The sequence below is a fragment of the Macaca nemestrina genome, chromosome 1 (genome assembly GCF_043159975.1).
Source record: "Macaca nemestrina isolate mMacNem1 chromosome 1, mMacNem.hap1, whole genome shotgun sequence".
Taxonomy (NCBI): Eukaryota; Metazoa; Chordata; class Mammalia; order Primates; family Cercopithecidae; genus Macaca; species Macaca nemestrina.
The window spans coordinates 133,138,667-133,165,941 of record NC_092125.1 but is presented as its reverse complement, the minus strand read 5'-3'; the positions used below and the strand labels follow the sequence as shown (position 1 = coordinate 133,165,941).

At 38.2% G+C, this 27,275-nt stretch overlaps 2 protein-coding genes across 5 annotated transcripts in view; one reads left to right on the top strand and one right to left on the bottom strand.

The window, feature by feature from the left end:
* The window catches only part of LOC105485463 (major facilitator superfamily domain containing 14A), a 47,608-nt gene extending 34,689 nt beyond the window's left edge, over window positions 1-12,919 (top strand). Inside the window, exons 9-12 of the mRNA XM_011747836.3 lie at window positions 6,364-6,476; window positions 7,644-7,741; window positions 9,698-9,861; window positions 11,176-12,919. Of these exons, the coding sequence (XP_011746138.1) occupies window positions 6,364-6,476; window positions 7,644-7,741; window positions 9,698-9,861; window positions 11,176-11,382 (582 nt within the window). The 3' untranslated portion in view covers window positions 11,383-12,919. The remainder of the gene's footprint in view (window positions 1-6,363; window positions 6,477-7,643; window positions 7,742-9,697; window positions 9,862-11,175) is intronic.
* A 144-nt stretch (window positions 12,920-13,063) lies between these two features.
* The window catches only part of LOC105485462 (SAS-6 centriolar assembly protein), a 48,332-nt gene continuing 34,120 nt past the window's right edge, over window positions 13,064-27,275 (bottom strand). For 3 of the 4 annotated variants that reach the window (XM_011747832.3, XM_011747833.3, XM_011747834.3), the window contains 3 exons: window positions 17,244-17,341; window positions 14,685-14,779; window positions 13,064-14,584 (listed from right to left, as the gene is read on the bottom strand). In XM_011747832.3, coding sequence (XP_011746134.3) covers window positions 14,478-14,584; window positions 14,685-14,779; window positions 17,244-17,341 — 300 coding nt within the window. In that variant the 3' untranslated portion in view covers window positions 13,064-14,477. The remainder of the gene's footprint in view (window positions 14,585-14,684; window positions 14,780-17,243; window positions 17,342-27,275) is intronic. The other variant, XM_024793975.2, reaches the window with a different exon arrangement.

The following is a 27,275-nucleotide window of genomic DNA, read 5'->3' as shown; positions in this document are numbered from 1 at the left end:
AGAACTTGATGAATTATCAAAGATTAACCCAACCTTGCAACGGATGTAATCAGCCTGGTCATGAGTATCTTTTTCATACATTGCCGACGTTAGATTTGCTAACATTTTGTTTCAGATTTAGATGAAGAGAGCAGACTAATACTGTAATGACACGTAAGAGATTGATAGCTATAAGGTCTTAGTTCTGTTTCTTACTTAAATGACCATGGGAGCTGTATGCATCTAATAAATTTAGTCAGTGACACTGCAGACCGAGTGATGAGTGCAAGGTGCTTTTGAGAGTATTTTTTCTCTGTTCAGCAGATGGCACCTGGCACTAGGTTACAAGATGAAAGACAGTCTCTGAGAGTGCAGAATCTGGCAGGGCAGACAGGTAAAGAAAGGAGAGGGATGTAGCTGGATTTGTATTGGAAAGATAAGTGCAGCAGCAGAGACCTGACGACAGTAAGACCCAAAGGTGCAAGCAACCCTCTAACCACCATTGCTGATACAGCATGACAGTCACAGTCCGTGAGGAACAAGGTCCTTAAGTGACCATTTAGGTATCGGTGCTTATAGAGAAGTAAGAATCAACACTTTATATCATTATATATGAACTACTACATTATTACATGTGTAGCCTCAAAGGTGGAAGAATGATCTTGTATTCTCGTTTATGCAGAAATAATATACAATTGAGAATGACTTGTCCCCTGTTGACCTCCCAAACCACTGAAAAACCAATGTATTTCTCCTTCCTCTCCAGCAGCAGGGAGCTGCTGATAGCTCTCCAGTTACGCCTGTTTGCTGTATTTCTTACCCATGTGCTTTTGTTCCTGCTATTCTTTCTGCCTCCCCTTCCTCCACCCTAAGTATCCCTTTTCTGGGTTCCCATGCTAATGTGGGCATATCTCTATCATTGTACAGAATACACTGTAGTAGAGATTTTATCTCTGTTTATTGCCTTACTTTGTCAGCTCTAGCGGACCTCTGAGTAGATCATGAGGTCAGGATTGTATTATATTCATTTTTGTCACCCTGGCACCCTGAATTGCCAGGAGTTGCTAAACTAAATGTCATTGTTTTTTTCATAATGTTTAAAAAAAAAAAAAAACTTTAAAAATTAATAGTAAACACTTTAAAGTTGGGAAGTGTTATGTGAAATTATGGTTATGCAGCTTCTCTCCCAAAATGATTAGATCTGGTAACTAGGTGTGGGCCAACCTTCCAGCGAGAGCCAAGTAGTTGCTGTCCCCTTTGGAACCTTTTCTTTCTGGTTTGCCGGCAGCCCTGTTGCTTCCTGGGCACCAGTAGGTATATGAGTTCCTAACACTTGCACTAAGTAAGTGTTTACATGAGAACATTGATATAGTTAGTTCTACACATTTCTTTTTTCTCTTGTGCTTTCCTATCCAGCCCTCTCTATGGGGGTGACTCCCACACTACACCTCCAGTCCAGTCCCCGAGCTTGTATGTGACACATTGGCTGGGTATCTCAGTCTTAACATGGCCAAAATTAAAATCTGGGTTCTATCCCCTGCCTGCCACCCCTATGCTCCTCATCTCATTCAGTGGCTTTACCACCACCTGGTTTTGGGGGCCAGAGAGAGACCTTAGCAACATTCATGAATCCTTTCTCCCTAGCCTACATTCAGCCCATCAAATGATACTTCCTATCACCTCTGTCTCCAAAATACATCTCGAATCAGAGCGTTTCTGATATTCTCCATTGGTAGGAACCCAATCTGAGCCGTGGCCGTATCCTCCATCTGGTCTCTCTGCCTCCATCTTGCCTCACTATAGTTCATTCTGCACTTGGCAGAGTAATTTTTGTAAAATGGAAATTTAATCGCATCTTGCCTATTTAAAACTTACTTTCCTTTGCAACCAGAATAAAATCTAGACTCCTTATTGTGTCATTTTCCTCCACTCTCCACATGGTTGAGTGTGTTCTGTTTCAGTCCAGGGCCTTTGCACTTGCTGTCAGCCTTGCTTGCGGTGTTCTCTTTCCCCAGATCTTCACATAACTACCGCTCTCCCCTTCTTCAACTCGCACTTCAGAAAGGCCTTCCCTGGATCCTGGTTTAAGCAGCATCTTCGTCACGCTGCCCTATTTTATTTTGTTCATAGTAGCTACAACCTGGAATATCTTGTTAAATAAGCGGGCTCATGTCCATCTTTCCTCCACGAGAAGATAGTCCGTGTGTGGATACTTTGGATACTTTGACTTACCCTTGTGTCTTCAGGCCAAGAATAAGAGTTGGTCTTATTAGGAATTTGGCAAATATTTGTTAACAGACTAACCAAAGTTGATGTTAGTGTTAGCTGTTTAATCAGCTGTGCCATCTTGCTTAAGTCATTTAACCTTTGGGACTCGGTGCTGTCATCTTCAAAATGAGAGTTAAATTAAGGGACACCAAAATTTTTTTCTGTTCAAGAACACTGTATATGTTAAGTATTTTGTTTCATTATTAATATTATTGAGTTGAGAATATTATAACATTTAGAATTATGCATGTTTTCCATAAACATTTATTTTTATTTTTATTTTTATTTTTTTTTTTGAGACAGAGTCTCGCTATGTCGCCCAGGCTGGAGTGCAGTGGCCGGATCTCAGTTCACTGCAAGCTCGGCCTCCCGGGTTTACGCCATTCTCCTGCCTCAGCCTCCCGAGTAGCTGGGACTACAGGCGCCCGCCACCTCGTCCGGCTAGTTTTTTTTTTTTTTTTTTTTTTTTGAGACGGAGTCTCACGCTGTTGCCCAGGCTGGAGTGCAGTGGCGCGATCTCGGCTCACTGCAAGCTCCGCCTCCTGGGTTCACGCCATTCTCCTGCCTCAGCCTCCTGAGTAGCTGGGACTACAGGCACCCGCCACCGCGCCCGGCTAATTTTTTGTATTTTTAGTAGAGACGGGGTTTCACTGTGGTCTCGATCTCCTGACCTTGTGATCCGCCCACCTCGGCCTCCCAAAGTGCTGGGATTACAGGCTTGAGCCACCGCGCCCGGCCTCCATAAACATTTATTAAGAACTTACTGGGTGCTGGGGATATAAATGTAAATAAGAGAAAAGTTCCTGCTTTCAAGAAGAAAATCAGTGTTCCCAGTTAGAGTGTTATAAGTATCAGTGTCTTTTAGGGCTTTGGGTCACAAGATGGGCTGTAGGGGAGAGTCCAAGAGGAGGTTTTCACAGCAGTGGGCCTGCTGCAATAATTCTGCACATAGGATGTTACCCCAGGCAAGGGGGATTGGTGTATCTGAATTGTTTCCAATTTTAATGACTCATCTCATGGCCTTAAGAAAATATATTCTTCTCCAGGCGCCGTGGCCCACACCTGTATTCTCAGCACTTTGAGAGGCCAAGGTGGGTGAATCACCTGAGGTCAGGAGTTCGAGACCAGCCTGGCCAACATGGTGAAACCTCATCTCTGCTAAAAATGCCAAAAAAAAAAAAAAAAAAAAATTTTAGCTGGGCATGGTGGCACGTGCCTGTAATCCCAGCTACTTGGGAGGCTGAGGCAGGAGAATCACTTGAACCTAGAAGGTGGAGGTTGCAGTGAGCCAACATTGCGCCACTGCACTCCAGCCTGGGCAACAAGAGCGAAACTCCATCTTGGGGAAAAAAGTGGGGGGTGAAGACTGGGCGCGGTGGCTCATGCCTGAGATCCCAGCACTTTGGGAGGCCGAGGCAGGTGAATCACAAGGTCAGGAGTTTGAAACCAGCCTGACCAATATAGTGAAACCCCGTCTTTACTAAAAATACAAAAATTAGCGGGTGCGCTGGCGGGCGCCTGTAGTCCCAGCTTCTTGGGAGGCTGAGGCAGGAAAATTGCTTGAACCCTGGAGGCGGAGGTTGCAGTGAGCTGAGATCATGCCATTGCACTCCAGCCTGGGCAACAGAGCGAGACTCCATCTCTGGAAAAAAGAAGAAAAGAAAAGAAAATATATTCTCCAGTTAATGTAATCTATCAAATGGAAATGGGGCTAATAATGCATTCTGAGCCTTTTTTTTTAATTGAACTGGGATTTATTCTTTGAGAACAGCTTTCCACAAAGGGAAAGATACTCATTTCTGTAGATAATTACTTACTGGCTAGATGCGTTGGTTGAAGGGCTGTGAAATGACTGCATTTTATAAGTACTTTTTGGTAATATGAATGATCTATGCTTGAGAAGTCTCAGCTTTCTTAGGCCAGCATTCTTGAAAGAGCACGTGCTCCAGGGGACACGGCTGGCCCATGCCATCCCGTTCCCACTGAGCTGGGAGTTGATGCTCAGCCTTCTTCACTGCCCTGTCTCTTGGCTGAAGTGCCAGGGATTTCATCATAAGTGAAATCTATTTTTTAGCAGCGTTTCTTCCTTGAGTGCTCATCATCATCTCAGTGAATAATGAGAACAAATGTTTTCTGCTCTGTGAGTTCCTAGAGCCATATAAAGAATCCCAGCTTTTTAGATGAAAGTGCTACCTTCAGGGATGTTCTTGAAAGTAGTTTCCCAGAAGTTCTTCGACTTTGCATTATAGTTCCCTGTTCTTCTGAGACAGTTGGAGGCCACAGAGCTTTGGGTATACTTACAGTTTCCTTTTTCATAATTAATTGAAAGCCAGTCTCTGATATATTCCACAAATAAAATCATTTTTAATTATTTCTAACCCTAATTTGAATCCTAATCATTTCTAATCTTTCTGATTCTTTTTTATAATATTGGCCGCCAGTTCCCACCCACAAGCCATGGGAAGCATGTGATTTACTACCTTAGAAGAAAGCAACATGATCACATAGATTGCATTTGATTGGGGGCAATAAAAATGGAAAATATTTAGCATACTTATCAGACTGGAAAATAATGGCTTTAGAGTGAAAGGGTGAACAAAATTTTTTTTTTTTTTTTTTTTTTTTTTTTTTTTTTGAGATTGTCTCTTGTCACCCAGGCTGGAGTGCAGTGGTGTGATCATGGCTCCCTGCAGCCTCGACCTCCTGGTCTCGAGTGATCCTCTGGACTCAGCCTCCTGAGTAGCTGGGACCACAGGCGTGTGCCACCAGCCTGGCTAGTTTTTCAACTTTTTGTAGAGATGTGGTCTCCCTATGTTGTCCAGGCTGGTCTCAAACTCCTGGGTTCAAGCAGTCGTCCCACCTCAGTCCTCCAAAGTGCTGGGATTACAGACATGAGCCACTGTGCCTAGCCTAAATGTTTCTTTCAGTTGAAGTTTTTCTCAGCTAACTGCTGGCTCTGGGCGAGTTTCCTTTTCTGGTTTGGTTGCTGAAGAATGTAATTCTACAAGGGAGCAATGCCTTGTGGAACTCAATCTTATACTCACATGATTTAAGTGAAAGTCTTACAGAAGAAAGCTTTGCGTTCTAATTGCCCAGAATTCCTTCAAAGAGTCATTTGCTTTTCACTGGCATATTTGTGATTAAATTCTTAAATGGCCATCTCAATTTAAAGAATTCAAAACTTACATTTTATGGGTTTTAAAGTGTCAGCCCATCATAAAATAGTGACTTCCTGTATTATTTTTACTTCTTTGTCTATGGACTTACTAGCTATCTTATGTAATATATTAAAAACTTTAGTTAGAATAGCAAAAAAAAATTTTCTAATGTTCCCAAATCACTGCTGAATTTCTGTTAACTTTGAAAGGAAAAGGAGGCACAAGAAAACCCACCCACTGATAATATTGTTTATTAACTCTGACTGTTGCCAGGCACAATTCTAAGAACTTAATGTAAATATATCTCATTTAATTCACATGACAAGGTTTTGAAATAGGTGCTGTTATCCCCATTTGGAAAGAGACAAAAGTGAGCCTCAAAGTCAAGTGACTTGCTCAGAGCCACACAAAGCCAAGATTATGATCCAGGCTGTTTTTCTAAAGTCTGCTGTTAATTAGTATACTGTATTTCTCCCAAATCAAACTTATTTACTGTTTATAAAAGACATCATGGTTTCAACAATAGATTAACTTAGGTAAATAATATATGGGTAATCATTGTTCTATGTTAGTTTTTCTTTAGTTGTAGAAATAAGCATTTTAGACTAACTTGGACCTAAACAAGCTTTAAGGCTATTACATAATGGGGATCTCCAAATCATTAGAACTTTTGACCCTTCCATTTTCAACTACTGATTTAAGTGGTCCTCAGTAGAAATGTACTGAATAGGAAGTTTTATCTTTCAGTTTTCTAACTCTCTCTCAGTCTGGATCTGTGTCAGCAGAGGTACTTTTCATCTGCTGATGTGACCTGGACCAGTGATCTCAGACATATTCAGGGCAATTATTGCTGAAAATCAGCCAAATTGTAGAAAAGTACCAATAGTCCTTTTATAGTATAGATTGAAAGAAGTCACTTTTTAAAACTTTATTCCGATAAATCTTTTTTTTTTTTCAGACCATAGTCTTGAGTTTACTTATGAGGTCAATTGGAAATAAGAACACCATTTTATTGGGTCTAGGATTTCAAATATTACAGTTGGCATGGTATGGCTTTGGTTCAGAACCTTGGTAAGTATAAATATTTTAATATTAATAGTTTTAATTTTGGTGTTAGCCCTTCTGTTTTTATTTGCTTCTCAACTGAGCGGTAGACTGTAATCCGTCTCATACTATGCTTTTTATCTTTCAAAATGTGTCTAAGTCTGCCAATTGTATATATATTCTCCTAGAATGACTTGAGGATTAAAAAGGTGACCTTTTGTAGCAAAATGACAGGCTGAATTTTTGAATGAGATTATATAGCTTTTGAATCTTTAAGGAGCATTTAATCTAAATCAGTCTGTTACTAGGAAAAAGTATGTAATCCCACAGCAACAAGGCCCTGAACGTTATTTACATTTTTTGCTTTTCCGGTTAGGAAAAAGAAAGTTGTATAACCAGTGATCATTACTGATAGCAAACCAGAAGTGAAAACAATCCAGTTGTTTTGGTGCCAGCTTCATGCTGTGTCTCAGCTTTTCCTCCCAGTCGGATTTCCTGCAGGGGGGTTGAGTAGTGGTGCTTGTCAGGCTGCCCACGTAGATAGTGTTATTGTGCTCAGGCATTACAGCACTGGGCTCCATGGTTTGCACTAATATTTCAGACAGCTCGCTGCCTCGTCTCTGTTTGGACTTGGATAGGAGTAAGCATCAAGAGTGTGACTGTTTGTTTTCCAGACTAGCCTTTGCAAAGAGGTGCTCACAATTGGGATTACCTAAAACATTTCTTTTAAACATCAAGCCAGGAACATCCAAGTTACTTGTTCTTTACAATTGAAGGATTAGATCAAATCAGCGATATCTTCACACTGAATCACAAATCCATAAGAACTTTGCTAAAGACTTGTTGGCTTCATGTGTTTGGAAATATTTGATGATGTTTCTTCATCTGTATCATACATTATCCTCAATATAACCTCTCAGCTGCCTGTAGAAATAATACCCAGCACATTTTACAGTTTGGAACATGATACCCCGATTTTACATGACACCCTCACAGCACTCTTGTGAATTAAGTTGCTGCCTTTGTATACAGGGTTAGACTGTTAAGCGACTTGCCCATAGTCACCTAGTAAGCAAGTTCAGTTCTCCTTTTCTCTACAGCCATTTCACAGTAAGAATGAGTTAAGTATGTAGTTTGACTTTCAGGTACAGTGGAGAAGAAGTTACTGTTTTGGTTTTGCTGCTTTCATTGCAGGATGATGTGGGCTGCTGGGGCAGTAGCGGCCATGTCTAGCATCACCTTTCCTGCCGTCAGTGCACTTGTTTCGCGAACTGCTGATGCTGATCAACAGGGTGAGTTGATGGGAACCAGCGATAATTATTTAAAAGTACAGAATGTTCTAATCCTGTGTTCTGTCTCCTGTGTACTGAACGTAAGTATATCTTCAGGGTAGAGAATTTTAAAATTGCTTTTGATATAAACAGGAAAAGCAGATTCTAGAGTATTTATCCTTAGGTAGATACATATTCCCTTTTCTCTCACTTAGAATATGTGGCTTATCTGTTCTGTTCTTAGAAAATTTACCGATGAGACTGGGCATGGTGGCTCATACCTGTAATCCCAACACTTCAAGAGGCTGAGGTGGGCAGATTTGAGTTCAGGAGTTGGAGACCAGCCTGGACAACATAGGGAAGCCCCATCACTAAAATGCAAAAATTAGCTGGGCAGGGTGACGCACGCCTGTAGTCCCAGTTACTTGGGAGGCTGAGGTAGGAGGATCACTTGAGCCTCAGAGGCGGAGGTTGCAGTGAGCCAAAATCAGGCCACTGAACTCCAGCCTGGGCAACAGAGTGAGAGACCTTGAAAGACCTGTCTCAAAAAAATTTCCTGATGAAGGTTGGCCACAGAATATTAACTAAACATTAAGTTTTTGCTGTGTTGTGCTAGACACCTTGTGGGATATATTCATAGACCTTTTATGAATGTTGTCCCAGCTACTTGGGAAGCTGAGGCAGGAGGATTACTTGAGCTCAGGAGTTTGAAGCTAGCCCAGGCAACATAGCAAGACTCCCATCTCTAATAAAAAAAGAAAAATCTTACAGTTTCAGTCATCTAAAGATATGTAACATAGCAAACATTTTTAATGTCATATGCTTTTTTTTTTTTGTTGGGAGCATTTAATTCTTGGGATGCCAACAGATGAGGAATAGTTCTTTGAAAAGGATGTTTTTTTCTAGTCATAAGGATAAAAGGGGCACTGCAAAACAGTGGCAGTTGTCACTTGGTTGATAAATGAGGAAGAAAAGGCCTATGGCCAAAGCAAGTTGCGTTTTAAATTAGAGAAAAGATCCAAAAGAGAAACAAAAATGCTATAAAAACAGTGTTGCCAGGCACGGTGGCTCATGCTTATAATCCCAGCACTTTGGGAGGCCAAGGTGGATCACCTAAGGTCAGGAGTTCGAGATCAGCCTGGCCAACATGGTGAAACCTCGTCTCTACTAATAAAGTACAAAAAAGTTTAGCCAGGCGTGGCGGCAGGCACCTGTAATCCCAGCTACTCAGGAGGCTGAGGCAGGAGAATCACTTGAACCCTGGAGGCGGAGGTTGCAGTGAGCCGAGATCACACCATTGCCCTCCAGCCTGGGCTACAAGAGTTTAACTCCATCTCAAAAAAAAAAAAAAAAAAAAAAAAAAACCAAAGTGTGATTTTGGCTGGGCACAGTGGCTCACGCCTGTAATCCCAACACTTTGGTAGGCTGAGGCAGGAGGATCACTTGAGTCCAGGAGTTCACCACCACCCTAGGCAACAAAGTGAGACCTCATCTCTACAAAAAGTACAAAAATTAGCCAGGCATTTGAGCCCAGGAAGTTGAGGCTGCAGTGAGCCAAGTTTGCGCCACTGCACTCCAGCCAGGGTAACCCTCCCACTTTATTTTTGACTACAAGGGGTCTTCAGTAGTTGCTTGGGGACAGAGAAATTTTAACATTCGTAGTTGTGAAATCGTGACTGCTTTTTAACCAGCCATGTGTTGAAGGCTGTAATCTAGGGCATAAAGTGGTTTTGCCCACTTGTTTCTATGTTAGACCTATACACCTACATCCAGGCTCATGTTTGCATAGGACAGCTTACTGCACTTTGTAGAGCTGATAGCTTCTAAATATTAATAGTTTCTAATGACATTGCCGTAAATTGCTAGTGTCTGATAAGAACCTTGATTTTAGATTAAGTGATTTCATATTTGTACTGGTTCTAGGGTAGGGGAAAAAATATGTAGTTTACTAAGTGATAATTTGTTTAAACAATGTAGGTGTCGTTCAAGGAATGATAACAGGAATTCGAGGATTATGCAATGGTCTGGGACCGGCCCTCTATGGATTCATTTTCTACATATTCCATGTGGAACTTAAAGAACTGCCAATAACAGGAACAGACTTGGGAACAAACACAAGCCCTCAGCACCACTTTGAACAGGTAATTCTCATTCACATGATCAAATTGTAGAGTTCATTTGGCTAGATTAAAAGATACTGGTTTTTGGTCATGAAAACTTTTATGTGAGATTCTATTTGAGACTGAATAAAATGCTTAAAAACCAGAGTTTAAGGGACTGTGTTCTTCACATACCGCCTTGTGAAAATTGGCTGTGCGTATTTTTTTTCCGCTTGAGAATGAAAAATTTTAAACAACCTAATTTGTCAATGGCATATGTAACAAACCATTTCTCTATACTACTAGTCTCTTTTGAAACTTGTCTAATGTCACAGTTCCGTATAACTGACTTTTCATACAAAAGGCAGGCTTATGTGCTGGTAAATACCTTTGTTCACTTGTTTGCTATATTTCCCTCCTTTCAGCTGAAAATTAATGCCAAACAGTGCTGATCATTTTGTTAGCAGCTCATCAGTTTCCTGGCTTATTTAGTAGAGTCTGCACTAATCTTCCAACCCACTAAGACTACTTTTAAATAAAAGAATGTTTGTGGGCCATATACAAATTAAAACTGGCAGTGCAAGCTTCTGCTAAGAATGAATGTAATTTTGGGCTAAACGTTTTTTTTACTTTCAGTCATTTGAAATTATAATTACCTTCTTGAAACAAAGAAGTGGTCATTTATTCTGCTACCATAGTAAATACTGTATGCTACCTGATTTTGTTTTTTAGTTTTTTTGTTGTTTTTGAGACAGTCTCACTCTGTCACACAGGCTGGAATGCAGTGGCACAATCTTGGCTCCCTGCAACCTCCACCTCCCGAGTTCAAGCAATTCTTGTAACATCAGCCTCCCGGGTAGCTGGGATTACAGGCATATGCCACCATGCCTGGCTAATTTTTTTGTATTTTTAGTAGAGATGAGGTTTCACCATGTTGGTCAGGCTGGTCTCGAACTCCTGACCTCAAGTGATCTGCCTGCCTCAGCCTCCCAAAGTGCTGGGATTACAGGCTTGAGCCACCACGCACAGCCTGATTTTATTTTTGAGATCTTTCTATAAATGTTTTCCCCTTGGACTAACAAATTAATCATAGAACATCTGTGTTCACATTTTGTGCTGAAAGTAATGATATAATATTTTTGCATAGTCTTATTTTGCCAGTTATTCCCAGAATTTTATAGAGAATGTGATAGTATCTCTTTTCTCCTAAAAAGGGGATGCCTTTTATATTTATGGCTTTAATAAAGAGAAGAGCAATTAGCTTGTAATTCGTAAGTTAATACTAAAAGGTATGCAGTTTCTCCTTATGAGTAAAAGTACTTGTGTAAAAATCCTAATTACTTTATTCTTCCTCAGAATTCCATCATCCCTGGCCCTCCCTTCCTATTTGGAGCCTGTTCAGTACTGCTGGCTCTGCTTGTTGCCTTGTTTATTCCGGAACATACCAATTTAAGCTTAAGGTCCAGCAGTTGGAGAAAGCACTGTGGCAGTCACAGCCATCCTCATAGTACACAAGCGCCAGGAGAGGCCAAAGAACCTTTACTCCAGGACACAAATGTGTGACGACTGAAATCAGGAAGATTTTTCTATCAGCACCCAGGTCTTAGTTTTCACCTCTAGTTCTGGATATACATTCCATTTCCATCCACAGTGTACTTTAAGATTGTCTTAAGAACTGTATCTGCATGAACTCCGTGGGAACTAAAGGAAGTGGGAACTTAAAGAACCGGACAGTTTTCCAAAGATGTTACAATTTCTTTTGAAAAACCTTTTGTTTATTAGCACCAATTTCTTGCCACTAAGCTGTTTGTTTTATTAAAAACTATATATGTAACTTCTTAGATATTAGCAAATGTCTCTGCTACCATTTCCTTAAGGTGTTGAGCTTTAACTCTATGCTGACTCAGTGAGACAGAGTAGGTAGTATGGTTGTGGACCTATTTGTTTTAACATTGTAAAATTTTGAGTCAGATTTTAATATTGTAAAATCTTGGGTCAAATAATTCAAAGCCTTAATGCAGATGCACTAAAACAAAGAAATGGTAAATGAATTGTTTGCATTTAAAAAAAACTCTTAAGAAAACTGTACTAAATCTGAATCATGTTTCAAGCTTGTTTGCAGTACTTTTAAACATTATTCACTACTGTTTTTGAAGTGAGAAAGTATCAGCCATTTAGAATTTAAATTGGGGTGTTTAGAGCCTGTAAATCTAAATGCTGGCTCAAATTTGTTCCCCAGCTACTTCTTATACCACTATTCTTTTAATGTTTGCATAATCATAAGCACCTCAACACTTGAATACATAATCTAAAAATTATATAGTAAAGCTGGTAGCCTTGAAAATGTCAATGTGATATCTATATGTAGATAAATATATATAGTGGCCTTTCAGGACTGTCACAGTAACACTTTATTTACAGAGCTAATGTTTGTCCTAAATTTTCAGGACCCTAGAGGAGAGCTTTATACAATTACTGATGTGAATTTCTCTAAAGTGTATATTTTTGTGTCCAGTTATATTATTTAAAAAAGTGTTACTTTGTAAAAATTGTATATAAAGTACTGTATAGTTTACACTGTTTTCATCTTGTGTGTGGTTATTGCTTAATGCTTTTTAAACTTGGAACACTCACTATGGTTAAATAAGGTCTTAAAAGAAATGTAAATATTCTGTTAATAAAGTTAAATATTTTAATGATTTTTTTTTTTAAAAAAAGTCTTGATCTGTGAGTTCCTATAGGGCCTGTTTGGCTTTGTTACCATACTCATTTTTACAGTAACAAATCAAAGCATTATTCATTCTTTGCATCCATTTCTTTTCCCTCACTAAAAAATACTCTTCAAGGAAGACAAGAGGAAAGAAATAAAAATGCAGTAAGTATGCAGATTACCTTTGAAGTACTTGACTTTCAAAGTGTAGATGCTGTATAAATAGTTTATTAACAAAGCTCGGAGTTTACAGAAATAACATTAAATGCAACACTTTGATTATTAACACATGTACAATTTTACACTGCAAAACAATTGCAACTAAAAGTTTAAGAGGTAGAGCAAAGAACACACTTGGAAGTGTATATACATTTAATACAAAAAAATTTGCAAGATGATAGCATGTATCTTTTTGAAAATTCAACTTTCTTTGTGTATATATATGCAAAGAGATAGATATCTATATTTAAAAAAAGAGAGCTACCTGTATGTCATGCATCACATCCAAAACCTGTCACAATATTTTATATATATTACATAGTATTTACAACAAAGCCCCTTCCAAAATCACCAAGAGGCTTCTTTCCAGAATAGCAAGTGCTTTCAAGTGACTGTACCAAGTATTCTCACTAATACAGTAGTATATTTAAATGGGGGGGCAGGGGGAGTATCACTGCCTAATATTAGTTACTGAATTTTCAGATTAGATCCATAGTTTAGTTTAAGACACTTTCAATTGCCAGTAGTTTCAAGATACTGGCTTCATAAAAAAAATTAGCAAAGATTCTTACCATGGAACTCAGTAACATTATTATATCATTAATAACTTGAAATGTTTCTTCATCTGTATAATAAAGTATTTGAAACTAATTTTAAAATTACCACATGAGCATTAGTACTTTACAAACATTGATTTGGAAGACTCTAGCGAATGCTACCAGGTATTGTTTGTCAATAAGAAAACAAAATGAGGCCCTATGATTCTGGGTGAATTTTTAAAAAATCAATTTTTCCAAAGGAACAATTCTTAAAACTTTTAGTTACAGGGAAGAGAAGAAAATTGTACCTTCTAACAGTTATTTGTTTTGCATAGTTTATTAACATTGAAATCAACCCAAGTTGATACTACAAAAATAAATGAATCATTCATGATATAGATTTAGTAGTAGTACCAAGTTTTAAAATTCCACTGATAGAGATTTAACTGCATAATAAAACTACAAATTGAGAAAAACTAGATGAGTATAAACATTTAGGAAGCACTAAAGTTTTAAAAAACTTTTCAGCTCAAATGACTAAAGCACTTAATCTGGTCACAAATACACTGTCCAAATTTTTTAAAGTATATCAAGTTTATTTGATTCATCAGTAGCAAATTTAAATGTTTCAAGGAAAATATGCTACGAAGGCTTAATTCATTTCAGTTATTTAAGGTAAATCTAGGACTTTTCCCTTTAAATGTCATCAATAATATAGATATCTCAGGAGGTAATCATTTTCCCTCAAAATTTTCAGGTGTTGAATTTAAAAGTTTTGCTTTACCAATGAAAGTGATAAAATGAATTAGCATTCTTTGGTTGCATACTATGAGGTTATGAGCAGGTTTTAGTTGACCCAGATTTTCAATATGATTGAAATCTCCCTTATAAGGATCAACTCTTTCCTTAGAACTGAATTTCTAAAGAATAGCTTAATAAAATACATATTATTATTCTATAAAACACCATGTTCACAAACCAAAAAATGTCATTTACTCACAAGCTTTACCAATCCCCAAGTACAAATCTGTTCCTATAAACTGCCATAAAAGATAGCAGTACTTAAAAGATCCAGTTCAACAGCTCAAGTAAAATTTGAAACTTGCTATTTTAGGATTTGATTCATGTTGACATATTTTTAAGCACCTGAGTTTCTAAAATATCAGAAAAAGGAAAACATGACACTAGAATTAACTGTTTGGTAGCTGCCCAGGGAAATATGCTGAAGATGCCAAGGGGAGCACTGTGGGTTTGGAAGACACCTGTAATGCTCCTATAGTGCCATCTCTCTGATGGTCTGCAAATGAGGACAAAAAGAAGTTAGTGGTATTCATTAAGTCTTCATACATTACATTTAATTAAACTAGAGAGTACAAAATCCAGAAATCCCTGCTCACCTGAATTACTAAATAGGTTCTGGCTGAGTCCGCGTAAAGGAATGCTATCTTCCCTTTTCTTCAGGTATTTGGATTCCAACCCTAAATTTTCACTACTTAAAAAGAAAATGGCAATTATTTAACAGTCTTTATTAATTTTGAAGGTTTATCTCATATATATACATATGCAAGATAATGTAACTAAGTTCTATTTATAGCTTAGCTTTGTTCAGAACACATTCTTCACTGGTTTCTTAAGCAAATGGTAATTTTATACATAAACCAAAGTATCCTCAGTAAATAGTAGATTATAATAAAATCTTAAGAGCTGGGATAAAGATGGTGGGAAAAATGAAAATTCTACAAGTGCTGTAAAAATTTAAATACTAGCACATAAGTGATACATGACAGAAAAATACATGCCTTGAGAGTAACACCATTAATTTCTAACTCATATTTAAAATAAGATTTTTTTCCTCTGACCAAAAGCTCTTCAAAATTTTCTAGTGCTTCAAAGTAGTCATGACCAAATATTAATACACATTCCACAATAATAAATTCTGGTCAAATTAATACAAATGAGAAAATCGGGGGGAGAAAGAAGGGCATTTCTGTATGTTTCCCCTTTCTACCACTGCCATCTTTTCTAAATCTGTCCAGTGTTAATGGTTTCCCTAGTACTACTTGTAAAAAGTTAAAGGCTCTTGCAAAACAATGAGAATAAATCAGTCCTTAAAATTAAATGATGGCTGCTCTTGACCCAATTTTCAGAAAATAAGTGGGTGAATAGATTTTTTTTCTATTTTATTTTTTTCTTTAACGTTTGATACCTGGTGCCACTTTTTGCTAGCTGACAAAATAACCAGAAAAAAGTCAAAATCACTGAACAGTCCTAATTTTATGGACAGATGGTTATGTTTGACTTCATACTACAAATATGATTGTCATATTCTCTGCTAGTAAAACTGCTCTATAATTTTTTTTTTTTTTTTTTGAGACAGGTTCTTGCTTTGTGGCTCAGTTTGGAGTGCAGTGATGTGACTGATCATAGCTTACTACAGACTCCAACTCCCAGGCTCAAGTGATCCCTCAGCCTCCCAAGCAGCTGGGACTACAAGCATGTACCACATTGTCTGGCTTTTTTTTTTTTTTTTTTTTTTTCTTTTGAGGCAGGGCCCCCAGGCTGGAGTGCAGTGGCAGGATCATGGCTCACTGCAGTCTCAAACCTCCCAGACTCAAGTGATCCTCCTGCCTCAGCCTCCTGAGTAGCTGGGACTACGGGTGTACGTACACCACTATGCCTGGCCTATGATGAATTAAATATACTAAACATTATGATATGCTACCATTAACAGGAATTCAGGGTACTCTCCCTGTGAACAAGTGAATTTTGATCTTTTTAAAAAATAGAGGCTCACAAATACTTTTTAAAATTATTTTTTCTATTTATTTTTTTGAGACAGAGTCTCGCTCTATTGCCCAGGATAGAATGCAGTGGTGCAACCGGCTCACTGCAACTTCTTGCCTCCTGGGTTGAAGCGATTCTCATGCCTCAGCCTCCTGAGTAACTGAGATTACAGGTGCCCACCACACCCGGCTAATTTTTGTATTTTTAGTAGAGATGGGATTTCACCATGTTGGCCAGGCTGGTCTTGAACTCCTGGCCTCAAGTGATCCACCCACCTTGGCCTCCCAAAGTGTTGGGATTACAGGCGTGAGACACTGTGACCAGCCACAAACATTATTAACTATTTTAACACATCATGATCCAATGAATAAAAGCTGAGAGCTGGGGATGGAACCCTCTTTGAGCTATGTTAGTAATTTAGTTTGTAATGTAGAACTGGGATGGTGATAGCTCATGATAATGAGTATTGGCAGACAGGCCTTAAAGTCATTAAATTTAATAAATAACTATATTAGTAATAATAAATTACAAACATGAAGTCTACCCAGAGAGAAAAGTTTGTCTGTATGAGTGGTTTGATTTAACCACAAGTTACTGAATCAACAGACTTCACTATGTAAACCCTGTTTAAAACCTAGGGTTGCAAAATGGCGTTAAAGCTTATTTATGTTATCTATATGAAAATCTCACAAACCTTTTTACTCATTCTCTGCATATTTCTAGCATATTAACTAGCTGGTATTTTAGATTAGATTACACTGAAAGCAATAAATCAGAAAAATGGAGAGCTTCCAGGGGCAGACATAGCCATATAAGAAAACAAAAACAGCTGACCATGAGGAATTTTTAAAAATTTCTGTGAATATATCTGAGAATATCTGAAAGACCAGTCTTCAGTTATGTAGGAAAATCTCTTTCAACAAACAAAATTTTACTATCTAAGCATATCCCACATTAAAAAAAAATGAGTAGACTGTTGGAGGAGGAAACAGAAAAAATAGGAGAAATCTCTTTTTTATAGCTAAGAGTGATTCAACTTAAATTCCACTGATCAGTAACTTGCAATGTCTCAGGTAGACAGGTGGGTATCACAGCTCTCAAGCACTGAGAAAAATTCTTTAAGATGGCCTTCAAAATTGCAAACATTAAAGTTTATGTCATTAAGTACTTACTTTTCCTTATCAGTTGAGCAAGGCATACTAATAGTTGCTCCTGACTGAACGTCTCCTAGTGATGCATTTGGTTTTGTAAACTGCAAATTAAACTGAACCTGTGAGAAGGAAAAACATCTCATGTAACTGAGTTATATAGAATTAGACAGTTTTGGGCAGAGGAGGGGTTTGAAACAGAGCCTTGCTCTGTTGCTTAGGCAGGAGTAGAGTGGCACAATCATGGCTCACTGCAGTCCCCAATCTCCTGGGCTCAAGTGATCCTCCCACCTCAGCCTTACTTAGCTGAGACTACAGGTACACACCACAAAGTCTGGCTAATTTTTTATTTCTTGTAGAGACGGGGTTTCACTATGCTGCCCAGGCGAGTCTCAAACTCCTTGTCTCAGCCTCCCCAAATCATGGGATTACAGGGATGAGCCACCATTCCCAGGGTGAATGAGACAGTTCTATATTGAGATGGGTGGTTAAATTTGTTTTCTGATAAATCTATACATAAAAATGCAGGCTTTGGCTAAGTGTGGTGGCTCATGCCTATAATTCCAGCACTTCGGGTGGGTCACTTGAGTTCAGGAGTTCGAGACTAGCCTGGGCAACACAGACTCCATCTCTACTAAATAAATAAGCCGGGGTGATGGCACGCATCTGTGGTCCCAGCTACTCTGGAAGCTGAAATGAGAGGACTGCTTGAGCCCAGGAGGTTGAGGGTGCATGAGCCAAAAACATGTCACTGCACTCCAGCCTGGTGACAGAATGAGATCTTGTCTCAAAAAAAAAAAAAAAAAAAAAAAAAAAAAAACCCAAAAACAAAAAAACCAAAACAAACAGTTTTCACCTATATTTTATAACACAAGCACATGCTATTGACAAGAGTTAATAAAAGGAAGCCTAATTCTCTTTTTTCTTTTCCTTTTTTGAGACAGGATTTCATTCTCTTGCCCAGGCTAATTTTTGTATTTTTCTGTAGAGATGGGATTTCACCATGTTACCCAAGCTGGTCTCGAACTCCTGGGCTCAAGGGATCCTCCCAGCTTGGCCTCCCAAAATGCTGGGACTACAGGCTCACATGAGCCACCTGCCCAACCGAGAAGCCTACTTCTCTTTACGTAAAAAAGTAAATACCTGTCATACAAGCAAAATGAATTACAAAATGATTCTTTTACCAATTATTTTCAAACAAGAATATGAACATTAATACATTAAAATAAATGTTAGTGTTAAAAGTAACCAAGGATCACAATAATGCATTTACCTCATATATTCTGAAAATTCTTCCCCTTTCAAGACTTTCAAAGCCTATTTATTTAAAGATTCTAAATGAGGGCTTGGAATCTGAATTTTAAAGTCATCAAAAGTAATCAAGTATCTATGCAAAAATCCAAAATAAAGTAACGCATATAAGATGTAGTTTATTTAAAGTAATAATGTACTAAGGAATTCCTGTTATATCAGAAAGGTATAAATCTACAGGAAATCTATAAATATAAATCAATAGATCAAAGAAAAAATTCATGACTACTCTGATACAAAAAGAAAAGACATAAGAAAGTACACATCAGTTTTTGGTAAAACTCAAAATAGGAATAGATGGATACTAAATATGATAAAATTATAAAGCTATATGCTACTTCACTTGGCTATCAAGGTTGAATACCATCAAGATACCAGTTCTCCCTACATTAATCTACCCGTAACAGCATTACACACAAATAGGATATTTTTAATCAAGAGAGCTGATTCTAATATTCTTTATTTTTAAAAAACATGCAATAAGAGGGAGGCAAATTAAGAAAAGATACCAGTACTAATACTAATATAGCTTCTAGCCACCAATCATAAACAATTAGGAAACTGAGCAAAATAAATGAAGAGAATATTCGCAGATACAAGACTACAGACAAGATGTGATCTCCAAGATGTGATCCCTACAACTGATTCAAACTTTCTAACTGGCAACCCCTTCTTGACAGCAGATGCAGAGGGAGAACATAATTGCTAAATTGAGGAGATTAAGTTAGAGTTTAGGGAGATTGGACCGCTGGAGGTTGTAGGGCTGAATTCTGATGAGAAGGGAGCTATACAAAGAACAATCTCCAGATACCTGCCTGTCAATGTCCTTTAGTCTCTACTGTTCTAGGCGTATGCATAGGGTAAAACTCATCGAGGCTGGATAAATAAACGAGCATTTTTTTTTTTTTTATGAGACGGAGTCTCGCTCTGTAGCCAGGGTGGAGTACAGTGGTGCAATCTCGGCTCACTGCAACCTCGGCCTCCCGGGTTCAAGAGATTCTCCTGCCTCAGCCTCTTGAGTAGCTGGTGGGACTACAGGCATGCGCCACCATACCCAGCTAATTTTTGTATTTTTAGTAGAGATGGGGTTTCCCCATGTTGTCAGTATGGTCTCGATCTCGACCTTGTGATCTGCTCGCCTCAGTCTCCCAAAGTGCTGGGATTACAGGCTTGAGCCACTGCATCCATCACTAAAGGAGCATTTCAAGCTTTGAAATACAGCTGAACTAACCCTCAAGTAGAAGTTACTTTAGATGCATGCTATTAATGCTAAAGAAAAAAACCAAAAATGCTAAAAGGAATCAAAGTGATCCACAAGTAATCTACTCTTGAGCAGGCACAGTGGCTCACACCTGAAATTGTAGTGCTTTGGGAGGCCAAAGTGGGAGGATCACTTGAGGCCAGGAGTTCAAGGCCAGCCTCAGCAACATAATGAGACTCCATCACTACAAAAAATTTTTTAAATTAGGTAGGTATGGGAGTGCACACCTGTAGTCCCAGATATATGGGAGGCTGAGTTAGGAGGATCACTTAAGCCCTGGAGTTTGGTTTTACAGTGAGTTATGATCACATCACTGCACTCCATACTGGGCAACAGAGCAAGACCCTGTCTCAAGAAAAAAAACAGCCTGCCATGCTTTAAAGAAATATAAAATCCAGACAATCAACAATGTAACACTCACAATGTTCCACTTATCAAAAATTACAAAGATCACAATAAGATGTCATACTCAGAAGAAAAATTAGCCAACAGAAACAGATTCAGAAATGGCAGAAACTATAGACCAGGGACACAAATGTAATTGTATAAGAACTTAATGGAAATAAAAAGTATGAGAAAAGTGAAGATATAAAAAAGAGTGCAATGAAAATTCTAGACACAAAATAGTCAATAAAATGAAAATTTCTCACTGGATAGATTAACAGCAAATTATATACTGCAGAAGAAAAGAAAAGACTAATAAACTTTAAGACACAGCATCAGAATCTACATAAAATGAAACAAATAATGAAATAAATAAACTAAGTCTCCCTGGGACAATATCATGTAATCAACCATGTATAACTGGAGTACCAAGAAGGAACACCAAAAAAGAGAACAAAACAGAAAAAGAAATGTGAATAATGACTAGAATTTCCTAAACTGATAAAAACTACAAACCCACCTATTTAAGAACTTCATGAAAACCCGTTAGACATGATACACAAACTCCACACCAAAGCATAATTAACTTGTTGAAAATTAATGATAAAGAGAAAATTTAAAAGCACCCAGAGAAAAAGGTCACTTCATATAAAGGAAACATTATAAACATGACTACTGACATCTTGCCAGAAAGTATTCAATCCAGGCAACAATGGAATAACATCTTCAAAATACAGACAGGAAAAAAACTTGTCAACCTAAAGTTCTATATTCAGAGAAAATGAAGTCAAAATAACAACATTATGAGACAAAAGAAGAATTAATTCCCCACAGACCTGCATTGTAAGAAGCCTTAAAAATCTGTACTATAAGAGATCTTAGTTATTGAGGAGAAAGGAAAATACCAGATGAAAATTTAGATCTACATAAAGGAAAAAAGAGTGTAAATAGTAATGTATGGGTTAACCAAGGAGACTTTTCCTCATTGTTTAATGTCTTTTAAATATACTTGATTGTTTAAAGAAAAAAAAAGTAGAGCTTATAACAAAGATAGAAGTAAAATTTTAACAACAGTAGCAAAAAGATAGGAAGAAATGGGAGTATATTATTGTAACAGTCTTATTTTACACGGGAAGTAGTAAAATATTTGAAGGTAGATGATGAAATTGTATATTGTAAACCAGAGTAAACAAACACAAAGAAAATAAAAGCCAAGAGTAAATATAAAATGAAAAACGAAATGAAATGCACAAAACTAACTGGAAAGAAGGCAGGAAAAAAGAAAAGGGAGACAAGAAACAGGACATATAGAAAACAAATCATAATATGGAAAAACTTATGCATTACATTTTAAATTGTTTAAGAATGTCAGAATGGATAAAAATGAGTCAATTACAAATATCTAAAAGAAATCACATTTAAAGACACAGGCTGGAAAATAAAAAAAATAGAAAATGATACTTCATGTAAATACTAGGCATAAGAGAGCCAGAATACAATATTAATATCAAGGTAGATTCATTTTCTGCTGAGATATGAAAAAAGAAACTCCTAAGGATCAAAGAGTGAGGAAAATCCCTTTCTTTTCATTTTTCCCTATGTTCTTTCCTGCTCCAACCCCCAGGCTACTATATGGAAGCAGAAGTGCCAGAGTGGCAACAGTGGCAAGGTGGTAACTAAAACTTTGAAGGAGGAGAATCATCTTCCTACCAAAGGCACTGTGGTCTCATTAACAGGGGAAATATCCTCACTACTTTTCTCCTCTCTTTGTCCTCTTGCTGCTTGATAACAGATGCAGATACAATTACAGGAACTGCATAGCACGGAAGGGGCCTGTATTTTCTAGCCAGAAAACCAGGAAGGGGGACCCTAAGGACATGGATAATTCTGAGGAAATCATGGAGAGAAAACTCAAGGGAGAAATCCTATAAGGTGGTATATAAACTCTTAGGCTCGCTTATGAGCTGTACAAATCTGACCCTGATCAGCATACCAAAGGCTTTGGGAACTGACTATGGGGTTAACTACTGCCAAAGTCACAGAATAGCACACTTGAGACAGATCCAAACAGCATGACACGACAAAGTCTTTAAAACTTGAACTGACAGCCAGGCATGGTGGCTCACACATGTAATCCCAGAATTTTGGGAGGCTGAGGTGGGCGGATCACATGAGGCCAGGAGTTTGAGACCAGCCTGACCAACATGGTGAAACCCCATCTCTACTAAAAATACAAAAATTAGCTGGGCCTGCTGGTGCACATCTGTAATCCCAGCTACTTGGAAGGCTGAGGCACAAGAATTGCTTGAACCCAAAATTGCAGTGAGCCGAGATTGCGCCACTATCCTCTAGCCTGGGTGACACAGTGAAACTCTGTCTTTACAAAAAAATTGAACTGAAGAATCACAACCTAAAGAAGGCTAATCAGAACTTGAACCTAACAAGACTGTTTGCTTAAAAAAAAAAACAAAAACACATTCTCCTTAGGATTTAAATAAGATCTGGGATCTCGTAATATTCTAATGTCCAGGATACAATCCAAAATCACTCAATAGAGAACTAGGGAAATGTAAGCAACTCATAAGGGAAAAGATAAACCATGAAGTGAACCCCAAGATGACACAATTACTGGAATTATCAGGAAACCACTTCAAATCACCCATTATAACCGTGCTCTAATAACACTGCTCAAATGTTCAAATGAATGTAAAAAAGTCTCAGCAAAAAAAAAAAAAAAAAAAAAAGAAAATGAAATGGAAATTTTAGAACAGAAATAATCGCTGAATGGGCTTGATAGTAGAATGGACAGAGAAAAGAATAAACTTGAAGGCGGATCAACAGAAATAATCAAATCTGAAAAACAGAAAAAATAAGAATGGAAGAACAGAAAGTTGTGGACCCTTAGGAAAATAAAGATTTACATTCATGTCTTTTGAGTCCTAAAAGAAAGAAGAATGTTCTGCAGAAAAAAATATTTGACTACATGGGAGGCTGAGGTGGGAAGACTGCTTGATCCTGGGAGGTCAAGGCTGCCACGAGTTCTGTTCATGCCACTGCACTCCAGCCTGAGCTACAAAGCGAGACCCTGTCTCAAAAAAAAAAAAAAAAGAAGAAGAAGAAATAATGGCTGAATATGTCAAAAATTTGGGAAAAGATTTACCAAGCTTAGTAAACCCCCAAAAGGATAAAGTGAAATGAGTTCGAAATCCATGCCCAGACATATCATTGTTAAACTGCGAAAAACTAAAAAAAAAATAAATCTTAAAAGCAGGCAGAGAAAATGATGCACTAGTTATAGGAGAACAATTCAAATTTACTGCTAATTTCTCACTGGAAATCATGGAATCCTAAAAGAAGCAGAACAACAGTTTTAAAGTGCTTAAGGAAAAGGATTATGAATACAGAATGTTATATCCAGAGAAAATATCATTCAGGAAAGAAGGTAAAAGGCATTCCCAGGGGAAGAAAAAGAATTGACAGAAGACTTCCTCTAATAGAAATGCTAATGAATGTTCTATCATTCAGGGAAATTATACTGTAGAAGAACTTAGAATACCAGGAATGAAGGAAAAGAATAACAAGAACAACAGAAATGGTAAACACTGAGTAATATAATGAACTAGTCTTCTCCACTCCAGAGTTTGCTTTTTGTTTTTTTGGGTTTTTTTTGTTTTTATTATACTTTAAGTTCTAGGGTACATGTGCACAATGTGCAGGTTTGTTATATATGTATACATGTGACATGCTGGTGTGCTGCACCCATTAACTCGTCATTTACATTAGGTATATCTCCTAATGCTATCCCTCCCCCTCCCCCCTCCCCACAATAGGCCCCGGTGTGTGATGTTCCCCTTCCTGTGTCCAAGTGATCTCATTGTTCAATTTCCACCTATGAGTGAGAACATGCGGTGTTTGATTTTCTGTTCTTGGAGATAGTTTGCTGAGAATGATGGTTTCCAGCGGCCTCCATGTCCCTACAAAGGACACAAACTCATCCTTTTTTATGGCTGCATAGTATTCCATGGTGTGTATGTGCCACATTTTCTTAATCCAGTCTGTCACTGATGGACATTTGGGTTGATTCCAAGTCTTTGCTATTGTGTATAGTGCTGCAATAAACATACGTGTGCATGTGTCTTTAAAGGAGCGTGATTTATAATCCTTTGGGTATATACCCAGTAATGGGAAGGCTGGGTCAAATGGTATTTCTAGTTTTAGATCCTTGAGGAATCACCACACTGTTTCCCACAATGATTGAGACGGAGTCTCGCTGTGTCGCCCAGACTAGAGTGCAGAGTCACAATCTCGGCTCACTGCAACCTCCACCTCCCGGGTTCAAGTGATTTGCCTGCCTTAGCCTTCCGAGTAGCCGAGACTACAGGCGCCCACCACCACGCCCAGCTCATTTTTTGTATTTTTAGTAGAGATGGGGTTTCACTGTGTTAACCAAGGTGGTCTCAATCTCCTGATCTTGTGATCTGCCTGCCTCGGCCTCCCAATGTGCTGGGATTGTAGGTGTAAGGGACCACACCCAGCCCACTCCAGAGTTTTAAATATGTATAATGGATGATGGCAAAAATTTTAGATTGTCTGATAATGTTTCCAATGTATGTAAATATAATACTTATGAAATATGAAAACATAAGGGGGGAAAAGGCAAAGGGACTGTATGGTGGCAAGGTATGTATATTCTACTTTAAGTGATAAGATATTAATTCTACACACTATGAAAAATATGTACATTATAAATGCCTGGAGCAACCACTAAAATAAAAATCATACAAAGAGATATATTTAAAGAACACTATCCCAACAAAAACAGAACACTATTTTTTTTTTTTTTTTTTTTTTGTGAGACCTCTCACTCTGTTGCCCCGGACAGAGCAGAGTGGTGCAAACACGGCTCAGTGCCACCTTCACCTCCTGGGCTCAAGTGATCCTCCCACCTCCGCCTCCCCAGTAGCTGGGACCACAGGTGTATCTGACCACGCCTGGCCAAAATAATATTTTCTAATTTCCCTCAAATCTTCCATATATCTTTCTGTTATAGATTTCTAGTTTAATTCCAGACTGGTTTAGAACTAAGGACATAGTCTATCTTGGATAGTGTTCCATATGTACTTGAAAAGAATAGGGCTGGGTGTCGTGGCTCATGCCTGTAATCCCCACACTCTGGTAGGCCAAGGCAGGCAGATCACTTGAGCCCAGGAGTTTGAGATCAGCATGGGAAACATGGCAAAACCCTGTCTCTCCAAAAAAACCACAAAAATTAGCCAGGTGTGGCGGTGTGCACCTGTAGTCCCAACTACTCAGGAGGCTGAGGTGGGAGAATCACATAAGCCCAGGAGGTTGAGGCTGTAGGGAGCTGCGATCATGCTACCGCATCCCAGTCTGGGGGACACAGTAGACCCTGTCTCAAAAAAAAAGAAAAGAAAAAGAAAAAAAAATATTTTGAACTTAATGAAAATGAAAATACACATACCAAAATTTGTGAAATGCAGTTAAAGCAAGACTGAATAACACGTATAGCATTAAATGTTTAGATTAACATAAAACTCTTAGAACATAATCTTCTACCTTAAGAAAGTGAGAAAAGGAGCCAAACAAACTCAAAGCAGTTAGAAGGGAAAAAATATTAAAGTGGAGAAATCAGTAAATTGAAAAACCAATGAAACCGTCAGTCAGTTCCCTGAAAAGATCCATGAAACTGGTAACCTCTTACCAAACTGATTTTTCAAAGAGACAAGGCAAAAATCATCATTATAAGTAATGAAAGAGAGGATGTTACAACAGAGTCTATAGACATTAAAAAGATAATGGAATACTACAAACAACTCTTCACACATAGCTTAAAATTTAGATTAAATGATTTAATCCTGTGAAAGTCACAAACTATTGAAACTGGCCCAAGAAGAAATAAATAACCCAAATATTCTATAGCTATTGAAAAAAATTAATTCACAGCTGAAAAAAACTTCCGGCAAAAAAATTTCCAGACCCAGATGATTTCACTGGAAAATTCTACCAAACATTTAAAGAAAATATAAAGCAACTCTATACAATATATGCCAGAAAATAAAAGAGAAAAGATACTTTCCTGCTCATTTTATGAGGCCATTATTGTCCTGATTTAAATTTTTTAAAGACAGTACATGAAAAGTAAACTACAGGCCAATATCCTTTATGAACATGAACACAAAATCAAACTATCAGAAAATTAACTCCAAACTGGGTGTGGGGGCTCATGCCTGTAATCCCAGCACTTTGGGAGGCCGAGGCGGGCATATCACTCACCTCTGACCTTGAGGTCAGAAGTTCAAGACCAGCCTGGCCAACATGGCGAAACCCTGTCTCTATTAAAAATACAAAAATTAGCTGGTGCAGTGCCAGTCGCCTGTAGTCCCAGCTACTCGGGAGGCTGAGGCAGGAGAATTGCTGGAACCCAGGAGGCAGAGGTTGCAGGGAGCCGAGATCACGCCACTGCATTCCAGCCAGGGCGACAGAGAGAGACTCTATCTCCATAAAAAAAAAAAAAAAAAAAAAAAAAAAAAACCGAAAAAAAAAAAAAGAATATTAACTCCAGCAATACATGAAAAGAATACACCATGACCAGGTGAAGTTTATCCCAAGAATGAAAGACTAATATAATCTTAAACAATCAATACAATCTGTTAACTGATAAAAGATAAGCCACATAACTATATCAATTGAAAAAGCATTTGACAAAATTTAACATCCATTCATGATAAAAGCTCTTAGCAAACTAGGAATAGAACTTCCTTATTCTGAAAAATGGCCATCTAGCAAAAACCTACAGCTAATATGCTTATGATGAAAGACTGAATGCTCTGCCCTGAAGCTCAGGAACAAGGCCAGAATGTCTGCTCTCACATTTATTTAAACTGCACTATAGGCTGGGCGCAGTGGCCTACACCTGTAATCCCAGCACTTTTTTGGAGGTCGTAGCAGGTGGATCACTTGAGTTCAGGAGCTCAAGACCAGCCTGGGCAACATGGCAAAACCCTGTCTCTAACAAAATTACAAAAAATTAGCTGGGTACGGTGGCATGCGCCTGTGGTCCCAGCTACTAGGGAGGCTGA